This window comes from Oncorhynchus tshawytscha, linkage group LG20 (genome assembly GCF_018296145.1).
Source record: "Oncorhynchus tshawytscha isolate Ot180627B linkage group LG20, Otsh_v2.0, whole genome shotgun sequence".
Lineage (NCBI taxonomy): Eukaryota > Metazoa > Chordata > Actinopteri > Salmoniformes > Salmonidae > Oncorhynchus > Oncorhynchus tshawytscha.
The window spans coordinates 5,959,906-5,977,507 of NC_056448.1; the positions used below are offsets into that span (position 1 = coordinate 5,959,906).

Consider the following 17,602-nt stretch of genomic DNA (forward strand, 5'->3'; position numbering starts at 1 on the left):
AAAACGCTCCTTTACAAAAACACCATGTGGTAGACAACTTGCAATTAAACAAATCCTACATCAATTGCAACTAGTGGTGAAATAGTGAGTATTTCTGTGAGGGTGAGCAGCTGAACTGTGACAATGCTCCATTGTAATAAGCATCTTGCTAGCCTGTGTGAAGGTAAATGTATATACTGCTTTACCACTATTCCCATTCCAAGATGGATAAAACAAGGACTCACTATAGTGAGGCGTAGTCCAAGTTGGGGGTCAATTCCATTTACAGTCAGTCAATTCAGGAAGTAAACTGAAATTCAAATTCTCCTTATAGAAATGAACCATGACACAGACCATGGGCAGGGTAGTTTACTTTCTAAATGTACCCTGTTATAGTTACTAGTTAACAGTTCAAAATGGTTAAATCAGTCATTTAACTTTTAGGTTAGCCAAACTCAGTAAGGTAATCTGATTACTTTGATAGGCATTAGAACAGAGGTAATTTTGCCCTGGGGCCGCATTCGGTCTTCGAGGCCCGGAGGACCACACTGGAAATTGGTTAGATTTATATATCTACACAGTACCAGTCAAGGGTTTCTATTTATTTCTACATTGTAGAATAATAGTGAAGACATCAAAACTATGAAATAACACATATGGAATCATGTAGTAACCAAAAAAGTGTTTTATTTTATATTTGAGATTCTTCAAAGCAGCCACCCTTTGCCTTAATGGCAGCTTTGCACAAGCTTGGCATTCTCTCAACCAGCTTCATGAGGTGGTCACCTGGAACACATTTCAATTAACAGGTGTGCCTTGTTAAAAGTGAATTTGTGGAATTTCTTTTCTTCTTTCCTATGGTTGGGTATACAGAAGACATATCAAATAGGCCTAAGACCAAGTCCATATTATGGCAAGAACAGCTCAATTAAGAAAATGGGGAGAAACGACAGTCCATTACTTGAAGACATGAGGGTCAGTCAATGCGGAACATCAAGAACTTTGAAAGTTTCTTCAAATGCAGTCGCAAACACCATCAAGCGCTATGACGAAACTGGCTCTGAGGACCGCCACAGGAAAGAAAGACCCAGAGTTACATCTGCTGCAGATGATAAGTTCATTAGATCTAACTGCACCTCAGATTGCAGCCCAAATAAAAGCTTCAGAGTTCAAGTAACAGACACACCTCAACATCAACGGTTCAGAGGAGACTGTGTAAATCAGGCCTTCATGGTTGAATTGCTGCAAAGAAACCACAACTAAAAGACACCAATAATAAGAAGAGACTTACTTGGGCCAAGAAACATGAGCAATGGACATTAGAGCGGTGGAAATCTGTCATTTGGTCTGATGAGTCCAAATTTGAGATTTTTGGTTCCAACTGCCGTGTCTTTGTGAGACGCATAGTAGGTGAACGGATGATCTCCGAATGGATGGTTCCCACCGTGAAGCATGGAAGTGGTGGTGCTTTGCTGGTGACACAGTCTGTGATTTATTTAGAATTCAAGGCAGACTGAACCAGCATGGCTACCACAGCATTCTGAAGCAATACACCAATCCATCTTGTTTGTGCTTATTGGGACTATCATTTATTTTTCAACAGGACAAAGACCCAGCACACCTACCTCCAGGCTGTGTACGGGCTATTTGACCAAGGAGAGTGATGGAGTGCTGCATCAGATGACCTGGCCTCCACAATCACCTGACCTCAACCCAATTGTGATGGTTTGGGATGAGTTGGACCGCAGAGTGAAGGAAAAGCAGCCAACAAGTGCTCAGCATGTGGGAACTAGTTATGCACCGGTATTACATTTTTGCACTATACCGATATCCAATATTTTCCTTGCCAAAAAAACGATACCGGTAACAGATAGTAAAACTTTTAGCGGCCGTTTAAGCATTCTAGTACAGTTAAAAGGTTCACACACACAGCGGTCTAAGGCACTGCATCTCAGTGCAAGAGGTGTCACTACAGTCCCCGGTTCGAATCAAGGCTGTATCACGTCCGGCTGTGATTGGGAGTCGAATAGGGTGGCGCACAATTGGCCCAGCGTTGTCCGGGCCGTCATTGTAAAAAATAAATTCTAAACTGACTTGCCTAGTTAAATAAAAAAAGGTTACACTTACACCAAAAAGTTATTTTGTTGGCATTTACGCATGTCCCCGCTACCAGTAAGACATAATCAAAACCTATTTATTTTGCTGACTTGCGTTGCTGTTTCTTTGTTAATTTGTTCAGCTGTTTCATTCTCGACCAAAGATGCACGTGTTGTGAAGCTAGCCACAATAAGGATTAGGCATATTAGTGGAATTTGCAGTTCACCTTCAAAATAAGTCTAGCATAATTCTACTATTTTTGTTCATTTGCATCACTGTCAATATCATATCTTTATTTTGAAGGCAAACCGCAAATTCCATTATTGTGTGTAATCCTTATTGTGGCTAGCTTCACAACACATAACCAGGTCCGGTCGAGCCTCACTAGCCAGATGAAGTTAGCTGGATGCTTATAACGTTAGCTTTGGGCAACAGTGTTAAGTAGCTGGTTGGCTATTTATTTTCATGATGTTCAATTTCAATAGGCGAACAACAATACTAACAAGGATTCCTAAATCATTGCTAAGAATAATGAAAATGACTGTAGTTTCTACTGGTCATTGTTATCAGGCTGGTTGTGTTGGTGCTAGCTAGGTACCAAGCTAAAGCTAGCTACCACAGAAGTTGCGGTCGAACAAAAGATGCTTTATTACCAACGCGGTATTGTAAACACATCGTTCGTGGACGGTGTTTGCAAACTTTTTGGTACAGCGTTGACAGTGCTACTGTATCTTTTTTGACACTCAAAAGACCCAAACAGCATTCCATAGTATGCATGTAGTGCAGCTAATAGCATTAATGTGTAACTCCGGTAGGGCAACATCTGAAAAATAGCACACTTGGTAGTGTGTACCGGTGCTCGACCAGTTGGTGAAAGCCAACATCGTCCACGACAGAGAACGGTTGATTGTCAAGGGCAATGAATTCCATTATCTTGACTTTAATGGATTTCGCCTTTGAGTTGCCTTGCTGAAATGTTCTTGCTCTTTCAAATGACTGCTCGACTTCTTGATCCACACACACACAGCAGACATTGTGGGCTAGGTTAGGAATGCTGTGTTGTACGTGTAGCGCCATTACGTCCTGAACCTACGTTATATAGGTACGCACGGTAGCTTTGACATCAGTTTTTAACATTGCCGTTAAACTAGACATCGGGCCGATACCAATGTCGGCATTTTTTAGCTTATTTCGTCCAATTCCGACATATTGTGCATACCTAGTGGGAACACCTTGTTGGAAAAGCATTCCAGGTGAAGCTGGTTGAGAGAATGCCAAGAGTGTGCAAAGCTGTCAAGGCAAAGGGTGGCTACTTTGAAGATTTGATTTGTTTAACACTTTTTTGGTTACTACATGATTTCATGTGTTATTTCATTATTCTACAATGTAGAAAATAGTTTTTTTTTTTAAATTAAGAAAACCCCTGGAATGAGTAGGTGTGTCCAAACTTAACTGGTAGTTGTGTGTGTGTGTGTGTGTGTGTGTGTATGCAGCATCAGCATCTTTTCTGCATCTCACGAATGTTCTTTGTGATCCGAACTCCTCAAACTTAAGATTTGTCTGTCCATAACTCCCCCCCAATCTTCCTCTGTTCAGTGTCTGTTCTTTTGCACACTTTCTTTTCTTTCTTTTGGCCAGTCTGAGATATGGCTTTTTCTACGCAACTCTGCCAAGAAGGCCAGTATCCCGGATTCGCCTCTTCACTGTTGACGTTCAGACTGGTGTTTTGCAGGTACTATTTAATGAAGCTGCCAGTTGAGGCGTCTGTTTCTCAAACTAGACACTAATGTACACTTGTTCTCTTGTTCAGTTGTGCACTGGGGCATCCCACTCTTTCTATTCTGGTTAGAGCCAGTTTGCTCTGTTCTGTAAAGTGAGTAGTACACAGCGTTGTACGAGATCTTCAGTTACTTGGCAATTTCTCACATGGAATAGCCTTCATTTCTCAGAAAAATAATAGACTGACGAGTTTCAGAAGGAAGTTGTTTCTGGCCATTTTAAGCCTGTAATCGAACCCACAAATGCTGACGCTCCAGATACTCAACAGTATAAAGAAGGCCAGTTTAATTGCTTCTTTAATCAGAACAGTTTTCAGCTGTGCTAACATAATTGATAAAGAGTTTTCTAATGATCAATTAGCCTTCTAAAATGCTAAACTTTGATTAGCTAACACAATGTGCCATTGGTTGCTGATAATGGGCTTGTACACCCATGTAGACATTCCATAACAAATCTGCAGTTTCCGGCTACAAGTCATTTACAACATTAACTTCTCTAGGGAAGGGGGCAGCATTTGGAATTTTGGATGAAAAGCGTGTCCAAATTAAACTGCCTTCTACTCAGGCCCAGAAGATAGGATATGCATATAATTGGTAGATTTGGATAGAAAACACTAACGTTTACTAAACTGTATCCATTGACTTAGGACTCAAATTGCAGTTCCCATGCCTTCCACTAGATGTCAACAGTCTTTAGAAAGTAGAATCTCAATTCAACGGCTCAGACACAAGAGGTATGTGGCAGGGTCTACAGTCAATCACGGACTACAGGAAGAAACCCAGCCCAGTCACGGACCAGGATGTCTTGCTCCCAGGCAGACTAAATAACTTTTTTGCCCGCTTTGAGGACAATACAGTGCCACTGACACGGCCTGCAACGGAAACATGCGGTCTCTCCTTCACTGCAGCCGAAGTGAGTAAGACATTTAAACGTGTTAACCCTCGCAAGGCTGCAGGCCCAGACGGCATACCCAGCCGCGCCCTCAGAGCATGCGCAGACCAGCTGGCCGGTGTGTTTACGGACATATTCAATCAATCCCTATACCAGTCTGCTGTTCCCACATGCTTCAAGAGGGCCACCATTGTTCCTGTTCCCAAGAAAGCTAAGGTAACTGAGCTAAACGACTACCGCCCGTAGCACTCACATCCGTCATCATGAAGTGCTTTGAGAGACTAGTCAAGGACCATATCACCTCCACCCTACCTGACACCCTAGACCCACTCCAATTTGCTTACCGCCCAAATAGGTCCACAGATGATGCAATCTCAACCACACTGCACACTGCCCTAACCCATCTGGACAAGAGGAATACCTATGTGAGAATGCTGTTCATCGACTACAGCTCGGCATTTAACACCATAGTACCCTCCCTGGGTCTCGACCCCGCCCTGTACAACTGGGTACTGGACTTCCTGACGGGCCGCCCCCAGGTGGTGAGGGTAGGCAACAACATCTCCACCCCGCTGATCCTCAACACTGGGGCCCCACAAGGGTGCGTTCTGAGCCCTCTCCTCTACTCCCTGTTCACCCACGACTGCGTGGCCACGCACGCCTCCAACTCAATCATCAAGTTTGCGGACGACACAACAGTGGTAGGCTTGATTACCAACAACGACGAGACGGCCTACAGGGAGGAGGTGAGGGCCCTCGGAGTGTGGTGTCAGGAAAATAACCTCACACTCAACGTCAACAAAACTAAGGAGATGATTGTGGACTTCAGGAAACAGCAGAGGGAACACCCCCCATCCACATCGATGGAACAGTAGTGGAGAGGGTAGCAAGTTTTAAGTTCCTCGGCATACACATCACAGACAAACTGAATTGGTCCACTCACACAGACAGCATCGTGAGGAAGGCGCAGCAGCGCCTCTTCAACCTCAGGAGGCTGAAGAAATTCGGCTTGTCACCAAAAGCACTCACAAACTTCTACAGATGCACAATCGAGAGCATCCTGGCGGGCTGTATCACCGCCTGGTATGGCAACTGCACCGCCCTCAACCGTAAGGCTCTCCAGAGGGTAGTGAGGTCTGCACAACGCATCACCGGGGCAAACTACCTGCCCTCCAGGACACCTACACCACCCGATGCTACAGGAAGGCCATAAAGATCATCAAGGACATCAACCACCCGAGCCACTGCCTGTTCACCCCGCTGCCATCCAGAAGGCGAGGTCAGTACAGGTGCATCAAAGCTAGGACCGAGAGACTGAAAAACAGCTTCTATCTCAAGGCCATCAGACTGTTAAACAGCCACCACTAACATTGAGTGGCTACTGCCAACACACTGTCAATGACACTGACTCTACTCCAGCCACTTTAATCATGGGAATCGATGGGAAATGATGTAAATATATCACTAGCCACTTTAAACAATGCTACCTTATATAATGTTACTTACCCTACATTGTTCATCTCATATGCATACGTTGATACTGTACTCTATATCATCGACTGCATCCTTATGTAATACATGTATCACTAGCCACTTTAACTATGCCACTTGGTTTACATACTTATCTCATATGTATATACTGTACTCGATATCATCTACTGTATCTTGCCTATGCTGCTCTGTACCATCACTCATTCATATATCCTTATGTACATATTCTTTATCCCCTTACACTGTGTATGACAGTAGTTTTTTTGGAATTGTTAGTTAGATTACTTGCTCGTTATTACTGCATTGTCGGAACTAGAAGCACAAGCATTTCGCTACACTCGCATTAACATCTGCTAACCATGTGTATGTGACAAATAAAATTTGATTTGATTTGATTTGAACTGTTAAAACAGTGTCTGAGAGTAACAGAACTGATTTGTCAGGTGAAAACCTGAGAAAATGCCATTCAGGAAATAGTTTTTTTTTGTGTGTGTGTAGTTTTCTATTCAATGCCATTACAGTATCCATTGACTTAGGACTCAAATTGCAGTTCCCATGCCTTCCACTAGATGTCAACAGTCTTTAGAAATTGTTTCGGGCTTGTGTTCTGAAAAATGAAGGAGTAAGAGCAGTCTGAATGAGTGGACCCTGCCGTGTCACAGAGCTTTTTCATGCTCCCGTCCAAGAGAGTGCCTTTCTTGTTGAACTTTTATATGGACAACGTTATTGTCCGGTTGAAATATTATCGATTATTTAGGCTAAAAACAACCAGAGGGTTGATTATGAACTACGTTTGAAATGTTTCTACGAACTTTACAGATACTATTTGGATTTTTTGTCTGCCCGTTGTGACGGCGTTTGAGCCTGTGGATTACTGAAGAAAACGCGCAAACAAAAATGGAGGTTTTTGGATGTAAAGAGAGACTATCAAACAAAAGGAACATTTATTGAATAAATTAATGTCTTCGAGTGCAATCATATGAAGATCAAAGGTAAGTGAATCATTTTGTCTCTTTCTGACTTGTGTAACTCTTCTACCTGGCTAGTTACTGTTTGTAATGATTTGTCTGTTGGGCTGTTCTCAAATAATCGTACGGTATGCTTTCGCTGTAAAGCACTTCTGAAATCTGACACCGTGGTTGGATTCACAAGAAGTTAATCTTTAAACCTATGTAAAATAGTTGTATCTTTTCTGAATTATTATAATGAGTATTTCTGTATTTGAATTTGGCAATCTGCAATCTCACAGGATGTTGGCCAGGTAGGACGCTAGCATCCCACATACCCTAGAGAGGTTAACAATGTCTACACTGTATTTCTGATCAATTTGATGCTATTTTAACGGACATTTTTTGTTTCGAAAACAAGGACATTTCTAAGTGAACCCGAACTTTTGAACAGTTGTGTGAGTGTGTGATATATATATGCAACATGTAAAGTGTTGAACTGAAAATACAAGATCCCTGAAAAGTTGTGTATGGAAATTATTTCCCTCAAATTTAGTGCACAAATTTGTTTGCATCTCTGTAAGTGAGCATTTCTCTTTTGCCAAGATAATCCATCCATCTGAGAGATGTGGCATATTAAGAAGCTGATTAAACAGCACGATCATTACACATATGCACCTTGTGCTGGGGGAACAATAATAGGCTACTCTAAAATTTGCAGTTGTGTCCCACAACACAATTCCACAGATGTCAAGTTGAGGGGGCGTGCAATTGGCATGCTGACTGCAGAAAAGTCCACTAGAGCTGTTGCCGGAGAATTTATTGATAATTTTATTACCATAAAGTTGTTTTAGAGAATTTGGCAGTATGTCCAACCGGTCTCACAACTGCAGACCACGTGTAAGCACACCAGCCCAGGACCTCCACATCCAGCTTATTCACCTGCAGGATCGTCAGACCAGCCATCTGGACAGGTGATGAAACTGTCTCAGGGAAGCTCATCTGCATGCTCGTCGTCCTCACCAGGGTTTTGACCTGACGACAGTTCTGCTCACCTTCGATGGCCATTGGCACGGTGGAGAAGTGTCCTCTTTACGGATTAATCCGGTTTTCAACTGTACCAGGCAGATGGTAGAAAGTGTAAGGCGTTGTGTGGGCGAGCAGTTTGCTGTTGTCAACGTTGTGAACAGAGTGCTCCATGGTGGCAGTGGGGTTATGATATGGGCAGGTATGAGCTATGAAAATCCACAATTGCATTTGAACTATGGCAATGTTAATGCAGAGATACAGGGACGAGATCCTGAGGGCCATTGTCGTGACCTCCATCCGCCGCCATGCCCTCACGTTTCAGCATGATAATGCACGGACCCATGTGGCAAGGATCTGTAGACAATTCCTGGAAGCTGAAAATGTCCCAGTTCTTCCAAGGCCTGCATACACACCAGATATGTCAACCACGGAGCATGTTTGGGATGCTCTGGATCGACGTGTATGACTGTTTATTATTTCATTTTTTCTACTCAAACCACCCGCGGGCCAGATTGGACCCCCTGCATTAGAATTAGACAAGGAGGATCCATCAAACATGGTCAGACTCGCTTAGGTGGAACAAACTTAAATTTGCAACTATTGGGCCGCCCGGGTGGCACAGTGGTCTCGGGCACTGCATCGCAGTGCTAGCTTTGCCACCAGACTCTGGGTTAGGGAGGGTTCGGCCGGTGGGGATATCCTTGTCTCATCGCGCACTAGGAACTCCTGTGGCGGGCCGGGAGCAGTGTACGCTAACCAGGTCGGCAGGTGCATGGTGTTTCCTCCGACACATTGGCTTCCGGATTGGATGCGCGCTGTGTTAAGAAGCAGTGCGGCTTGGTTGGGTTGTATTTTGGAGGACGCATGGCTTTCGACCTTCGTCTCTCCCGAGCTCGTACGGGAGTTGTAGTGATGAGACAAGATAGTAACTACTAACAATTGGATACCACGAAATTGGGGAGAAAAGGGGGTAAAAAAAAATAAAAAAAATAAAAAGTGCAACTACTGAGAAAACAAAAGGCTGGCAATGTTTTTTTTGCAAACACCCTTTCTGAATTTGAAAGTTACCCAAAAACTAATCTAGTTTTCAAAAGTATTCATATTTTTTCTGCTAACAACTGATTAGTTCGTTTTTTTTTGTAATCAGATGTAAAAACATGCTCAACTATCCTCTTGGGGAAAAAAACTAATTAAAACAGTGCTTGATTGACTAATTTAACTAATCCCTGATTTGTAAACCACAACACTTTGTCATGGTCTTCAAATGTTTTACTGCAGCAACATTTGCCCAGGGCAGCCTAACTAAGTTGTCTTTGGATGACACTACAGTTCCACTCACCTGTAATGCTGCAGGATACGTTTTGATTGGAAGATGTTTGGAGAGCAGGGTTGTGATTGGCTGAAAGATGTGCGAGTAGGAAGTGAGTTCTCTGTAGAGTGAAGAGCAGTGTTTCAGCAGGTCCATACAGGTGGCCACAGCAGACAGTCTGGGGGGGGCATCATTAAGACAGAAGACACTGGTTAAATGACCACACTCATGCAAAAACACACATGGACACACACTGACTCTGTTTATTATCTATGAAGTCATTTAAATAACTATACCTGCATGTAAATATTACCTCAATTAACCTGTGCCCACAACCATCGACTCGGTACCCCCAGTATATAACCTCGCTACTGTTATTTTACTGCTGCTCTTTAATTATTTGGTATTTACATTTTTTACTTATCTATTTTTTACCTAACACTTTTCTTAACTATTGTTAGTTAAGGGCTTATGTAAGCATTTCACTGTAAGGTCTACACTTGTATTCAGCACAAGTGACATAACATATTTGACACAGCCACATACAATGACCCACTCATAGGGAATGTTGAGATTTCAGACACACACGCCTATTCACCTGGGGTGGAGTCTAAGTGTGTGTCCCATCCACTGTGTCCCATCCACTACCCAACATAAGGTTTCTATTTAGTCTCCACGCATGACGCCTGGAAGCTGACACAGCGTTCTTACCTACCTTACCATGGCACTGAGACACTTTTCTCACACACACTCACTCAACCCTGCACCTGTCTTTGTAAGCCCCACAAGAATGTCTTCCTGTGAAGACCAGAAAGCTTTCTCAGCAATGACTTCATATGGGCAGTGGCTATAATGGGTGTAGATAGTTTCAAATCAAATCAAATCAAATCAAATTTTATTTGTCACATACACATGGTTAGCAGATGTTAATGCGAGTGTAGCGAAATGCTTGTGCTTCTAGTTCCGACAATGCAGTAATAACGAGCAAGTAATCTAACTAACAATTCCAAAAAAAAACTACTGTCTTATACACAGTGTAAGGGGATAAAGAATATGTACATAAGGATATATGAATGAGTGATGGTACAGAGCAGCATAGGCAAGATACAGTAGATGATATCGAGTACAGTATATACATATGAGATAAGTATGTAAACCAAGTGGCATAGTTAAAGTGGCTAGTGATACATGTATTACATAAGGATGCAGTCGATGATATAGAGTACAGTATCAACGTATGCATATGAGATGAACAATGTAGGGTAAGTAACATTATATAAGGTAGCATTGTTTAAAGTGGCTAGTGATATATTTACATAATTTCCCATCAATTCCCATGATTAAAGTGGCTGGAGTAGAGTCAGTGTCATTGACAGTGTGTTGGCAGTAGCCACTCAATGTTAGTGGTGGCTGTTTAACAGTCTGATGGCCTTGAGATAGAAGCTGTTTTTCAGTCTCTCGGTCCCAGCTTTGATGCACCTGTACTGACCTCGCCTTCTGGATGACAGCGGGGTGAACAGGCAGTGGCTCGGGTGGTTGATGTCCTTGATGATCTTTATGGCCTTCCTGTAGCATCGGGTGGTGTAGGTGTCCTGGAGGGCAGGTAGTTTGCCCCCGGTGATGCGTTGTGCAGACCTCACTACCCTCTGGAGAGCCTTACGGTTGAGGGCGGTGCAGTTGCCATACCAGGCGGTGATACAGTCCGCCAGGATGCTCTCGATTGTGCATCTGTAGAAGTTTGTGAGTGCTTTTGGTGACAAGCCGAATTTCTTCAGCCTCCTGAGGTTGAAGAGGCGCTGCTGCGCCTTCCTCACGATGCTGTCTGTGTGAGTGGACCAATTCAGTTTGTCTGTGATGTGTATGCCGAGGAACTTAAAACTTGCTACCCTCTCCACTACTGTTCCATCGATGTGGATGGGGGTGTTCCCTCTGCTGTTTCCTGAAGTCCACAATCATCTCCTTAGTTTTGTTGACGTTGAGTGTGAGGTTATTTTCCTGACACCACACTCCGAGGGCCCTCACCTCCTCCCTGTAGGCCGTCTCGTCGTTGTTGGTGATCAAGCCTACCACTGTTGTGTCGTCCGCAAACTTGATGATTGAGTTGGAGGCGTGCATGGCCACGCAGTCGTGGGTGAACAGGGAGTACAGGAGGGGGCTCAGAACGCACCCTTGTGGGGCCCCAGTGTTGAGGATCAGCGGGGAGGAGATGTTGTTGCCTACCCTCACCACCTGGGGCGGCCCGTCAGGAAGTCCAGTACCCAGTTGCACAGGGCGGGGTCGAGACCCAGGGTCTCGAGCTTGATGACGAGCTTGGAGGGTACTATGGTGTTGAATGCCGAGCTGTAGTCGATGAACAGCATTCTCACATAGGTATTCCTCTTGTCCAGATGGGTTAGGGCAGTGTGGTTGAGATTGCATCGTCTGTGGACCTATTTGGGCGGTAAGCAAATTGGAGTGGGTCAAGGGTGTCAGGTAGGGTGGAGGTGATATGGTCCTTGACTAGTCTCTCAAAGCACTTCATGATGACGGATGTGAGTGCTACGGGGCGGTAGTCGTTTAGCTCAGTTACCTTAGCTTTCTTGGGAACAGGAACAATGGTGGCCCTCTTGAAGCATGTGGGAACAGCAGACTGGTATAGGGATTGGTTGAATATGTCCGTAAACACACCGGCCAGCTGGTCTGCGCATGCTCTGAGGGCGCGGCTGGGGATGCCGTCTGGGCCTTTTGTGGTAGGTAGGGGTGGTATGTGGTATGGTTTGTGGTAGGGGTGGTATGTGTGTGTTATAAAGGAAACAAATCAACTGATTTAAAAACAGGGAGGTGGGTGCCAGTCTAATTACTGCTCAAATAAACTAACAAAACTTGAGCATCTCTGGAAAGACCTGAAAATAGCTGTGCAGCGACGCTCCCCAAGAATGGGAGAAACTCCCCAAATAGAGTTGTGCCAAGCTTGTACCGTCATATCCAAGACTCAAGGTTGTAATCGCTGCCAAAGGTGCTTCATCAAAGTACTAGGTAAAGGGTCTGAATATTTGGGTAAATGTGTTATTTCTTTTTGCAAAAATAAATAAAATAAAACTGTTTATGCTTTGTCATTGTGTGTAGATTGATGAGGGGGAAAAAAACTTTGATAAAGTTTAAGGCTGTGATGTAACAAAACGTGGAAAAAGTGAAGGGGTCTGAATACTTTCCGAATGCACTGTACAGCCTATTGTCGCACCTGATAACGCACGTCCAACTAGGACAGGAGAGGTGCTACTGAACTTGAAGCAGCGAATGATGTGTGAAGTGCGACAGAGGTGCTTTTAATACAGTTGTTTGGCTAACGCATAGCCTACAAAACAGAAAGACGACCGTTTCCAAGTTGCCTAATAATGTTTCATCCCAAAGTTGCCTGTCTGCGCATGCTAGTGATGCACGGATCTGCTGTTTGTTCACCCACACCCACCCACAATTTCTAATTACCCATTCGCAACTGCCTGACGATATGTGATAGTGAAAATCTGAGCTCTGCACAGACCCTAAACTGCAAATACAGTAAATGTGTTGTACAGTCAGAGATGGCAGAACAATTTATGACATGTCTTTTTAGTTACGCCTGTTTTCGCTTATCATTTCCGACATTTCGGTAGGCTATTTGTTAGTCCACTTGTCTAGAATTAGATAGCCTATATGCTGCTTCTCTTCTGTCATTAATTGTTGCCCTAGAAGAAAAAACAATTGCTCACCAGAATGTCATAAATTGACCGAATAAATGCTGCAATCTAGTTGACATTGGTAAGGTTAGTTGTTTCTTTCATCTCTGCTTCTCTCGCCCAGCATTGACATTTAGAGAAAATGCTACAAAAAAACCCAAAAAGAAAACAGGAAAGATTTCGCCAACATTTTGTAATGACATCAGCTTGACCAGTTAAGGATATTAAACTGTTAAAACAACCCAACATGTTTTTGATAAGATTTCAGTTTGGCTTGGATGCATATTTTGTGGTTGAAATACTATCAGCTTCTATGATGCTGATAAAGATAGCTCCTTTACAAACACACTCATTCTTTTAAGACGCAGAAATAATTTCTCCAGAGTAAAAATATACATTTGGTGTATGATTTTATTGTAAGAAAAATGCTTTATTCTGCAGGAGTTAATATTATATTAGGGTGTTATAGACCTATAGCCAGTGTCCAAAATTTCTGTTAACCTACTCAATTTAACCCATCTGAACAATATAGTTCCCTTGACATGCCATTCTGAAGTCCCCCATCGTGTAACTGTTGAATTTGTATAGCAGCTCAAACATATTTTTACCACGTCATCAAATCTTTCCCAAACAGACTACTGTTCTGGCCCTCCTACTTATTTTCAACTCTCCGTTTCGCAGCTTTTGTCTTATTGAATTAAACTCAGACATTGTCCTTTTTGCCTCAGTGGATCGAAGTTAACTCTTTCTGCCCAAGCTCCCAAAAACCATTTGGCAATTGGTGGGTATTTGGCACACGGCAGTTTGGCCCTAAAGCTTAGGCTACGCACTAACTTCAGATAAAAATAATGAAAGATATGAATTGCGCAACAATTATACATTTAAGGATTTTTTTATGAATCGTTCTCTTTATTCAACCCACCGCTACCTACCTGCCCTTCATCCACACAATACTTCATGACCCTAAACCCACTGTCCTGTGGATATAAGTGCAGGGACTGTAGTGGAATGTGCTTTGTGGTTCCCGAACAGGCAAGTGAAATGTTGTCCCTTGTGTTCCATTTGTACATATGCAACAAAAAAGAAAGCAAGCTTCAAACAGTTCTTCTCCCTAAATTCCCTTTCCCCTCCATGTCTCACTCAATTGCGTTCGACCACTCCCTCTACACACGTGAGCGCACACAAACTCCTGTAGGTCTACAGAAATACATTTCTATAAAAACCTTAGGTGTTAAACACGCTACATTCCTTGCTTTTTATTTTACCCCCCTTTTCTCCCCAATTATGTGATATCCAATCGCGATCTTGTCTCATCGCTGCAACTCCCCAACGTGCTCGTGAGAGGCGAACGTCGAGTAATTCATTACTCCACGAGACATGAAGCGCCAAACCGCGCTCTTTATCACCCACCCCCTTAACCCGGAAGACAGCCACACCCATATGTTGGAGGAAACACCGCTCGTCTGACGATTGAAGCCAGCCTGCAGGCTTGCCACAAGGAGTCGCTAGAGCATAATGAGCCAAGTAAAGCCCACCTGGCCAAACCCTCCCCTAACCCAGACAAAGCTGGGCCAATTGTGCGCCGCCCTATGGGACAACCCGGTCACGGCTGGTTGTGACAGCCTGGGATTGAACCCGGGTCTTGTTGAAACAGTTCGGTTCCACATTGAAAATATGCAAAAAACCTTTTGACAAAGGGATATTTTCATTACAATCATTAAGCCTCGGCCTATTTATCAAACAGATGTCGTGGTCATAATTCTTCACCGTAGTATTGTTAATAACTTAAAGAAATTCTAAAGAACAGGCGGAATAAACTAAATCGATCATATGTATCTAAAAAGATGAACAGAATTTGCTTTTGTAACCCCTGAAGAAATTGTCTTTCAACTCACCAAATTGAGCCCGGTTTCAAATGATTACTGAGAATAACTGACCAAGACGCGAGATACACATCACTTCACGCTGGCAACTTTTTTCATTAAGAAAAATATTCTGTTCTACTTTATATTCAGGGCCTGGATCTGTCTCAGGGTACAGAAATTAAAACACCCAACATTTTTCAAGGAACAGAATCAGAAGCGGGAACAAAAGTGATCTATACTGTTCCTGAACAGAACCCTTTATTTTGAAAGCATGGGAATTGGTTAATGACTTTCTTTTACGTTCCAGGCTTTTTTTCCCAGCCCCACAAAAAAAAGGAGAGCAAAAAAGCACCTGCCAGCTGAATCTTTGCCAGTGTGTGTGTGTGTGCGCGTGTAGGGTACCTGACCCTTCTCAGCATAACTGTAGCCTACTGATGTTACAAGCGTGATTCTGCATAAACAAGCTTGTTAGCTAGCTAGACAACTGTAGTTTCAAGACATTCTAAGTTCCTGCATAGAAGCTGCCCCTCTGTATGTATAATTCTGTGGGCTTAAATCAGATAATGCAAGTCATCACAAGACACCAAGCGCTTCAAGCCAAGCCTCCTCTTCCACCCTCTCTCTCCCCACACGCAAAATTTCAGTTGCATCTCGCGCCGGACACTTGTCTTCCCATCATGCATGTAAACAACTCGCTGATCTATAGCGTGCCCGCTCCATATCAAGCTGCTCTTTCCGCAATGCATGGCTGGTGAAGTCATTTAATGTTGAGCTAAATGTTGTTTTTTAATATTAAAACAATTCATTGGTTTGGTTGGACTTAATTGGAAAATAATTTGTTCCAACCCTTGGTTTTATTACGTGTTTAAGATTATTATTATTTTTTTTTTTTTTTACATATAAAATATGTCTTGACTGCGACAAGGGCTCTGGAAATCAGAGTGTCTAGTCTGCTGAATTAACAAAAAAAAAGTATGCCACTGCACAGCCGTAGGCTTCTACAAGCAAGCAACACTGCTTAAAAGATCGGACCCTTTTTTTTAAAAATATATATATATTTTTTAATTGGTGCTCTGCTCTCTATCTTACCTGTAGTGGTCTGTGTCCAGGTCAGTGGTCAGTGTGAGTGTCTGGGTGGCAGACAGAGGTAGGGTCTTCTTGCTCCATGTCTGGCTGGACTCTGGGTCTGACAGCACCAGCAGGTCACTAACCTTACCGTTCTGCCTGAAGGGTGGCACCACTGAGTAACCTGGCAGGAACACAACACATCAGCCAGTCATGATAGGGCCCTAGGTGTCACACTGTCTACATCAGTGGAGTCTGCTGAACAGCTCTTAGTAATGGCTGGAACGGAGCAAATGGAATGGCATTAAACACATGGAAACCACGTTTGATGTATTTGATACCATTCCACTAATTCCGCAACAGTTATTACCACGAGCCCATCCTCCCCAATTATGGAGCAACCAACCTCCTGTGGTCTACATGTAAAATAAATATAGACAGGGCTCCAGTCTTTTACATGACAAATAAACCCACTAGAACAACGAAGTGGAACAAGGCAAACAAAATATGCTTAACACTATATGTGTAACAGCATGATTTATTTAAAATCCACTAAATCAAATAAGCATCAACGGGAGTTGAGATCTTGACACCTAGCAGAGGTTAGCTTTCATTCTGCCGATGACTTGGCATGGCGGTGAAACTATTTCACAGTGGCCACTACTGCCATGGTGCCCTGAATGCACTCTACAGCACTGTGTAGTATCATACTGTAGCTGGCAGACACACCGAGGCAATCACAAACAGGTAGGTAGGCAGGCAAACATTTTTGGTTATTTAGAAGTGTTCATTCGGACCTCTGCCCACGTTTATTTGAATATCCGAACTGATATTAGTATTTAACATCAAATCAACATTTATTGGTTGTGTACACAGTTTAGAACATGTTAGCCCCTAACAATGCAGTGAAAAAACATATGTATATTATTATTTTATGTCAGAACAAATCCAATGAATAACCCAAATAGGACTGTAGCAAAGTATTTCAAACGCAATCTACACAAATATATACTGGATGAATTTACACAAGATATACTAAGAATATGTACAGCAGTAGGTATTAGAATGAGCTATGTCAAGAATCCAATATATAAATAAATGTGGTGAGTGTAAAATTTAACTAAAATGTACAGTAAGTGGTAAAATGAACTCAGTTGAGAATATAGTATTTAAATACACAGTACAAAACCCCCATGGCAAAATGTATAAAATTGCAGGAAATTAGCATCCGGACCAGAGTCCGCAGCTCAGGTGGCTAAGGTCCTTGATCTTTCTGGCCTTCCTGTTACACTGGGTACTGCAGATGTACTGGAGGGCAGGCAGTGTGCCCCCGATGATACTTTGGGCTGACCTCACCATCCTCTGGAGAGACCTGTGGTTGCTAGGAGTGGAATTTCCGTAACAGGCAGTAATACAGCCTGATAGGATGCTCTCGATGGTGCATTTGTATTAATT

General features: G+C 43.0%; 1 protein-coding gene across 4 annotated transcripts in view; it reads right to left on the reverse strand.

Moving 5' to 3' along the window:
* Positions 1-17,602, reverse strand: part of nop14 (NOP14 nucleolar protein homolog (yeast)) — a 32,445-nt gene that overhangs the window by 1,384 nt on the left and 13,459 nt on the right. For all 4 annotated transcript variants that reach the window (XM_024380989.2, XM_024380986.2, XM_024380987.2 and 1 more), the window contains exons 15-16: positions 16,172-16,331; positions 9,553-9,700 (exon numbers count right to left, since the gene is read on the reverse strand). In XM_024380989.2, the coding sequence (XP_024236757.1) occupies positions 9,553-9,700; positions 16,172-16,331 (308 nt within the window). The remainder of the gene's footprint in view (positions 1-9,552; positions 9,701-16,171; positions 16,332-17,602) is intronic.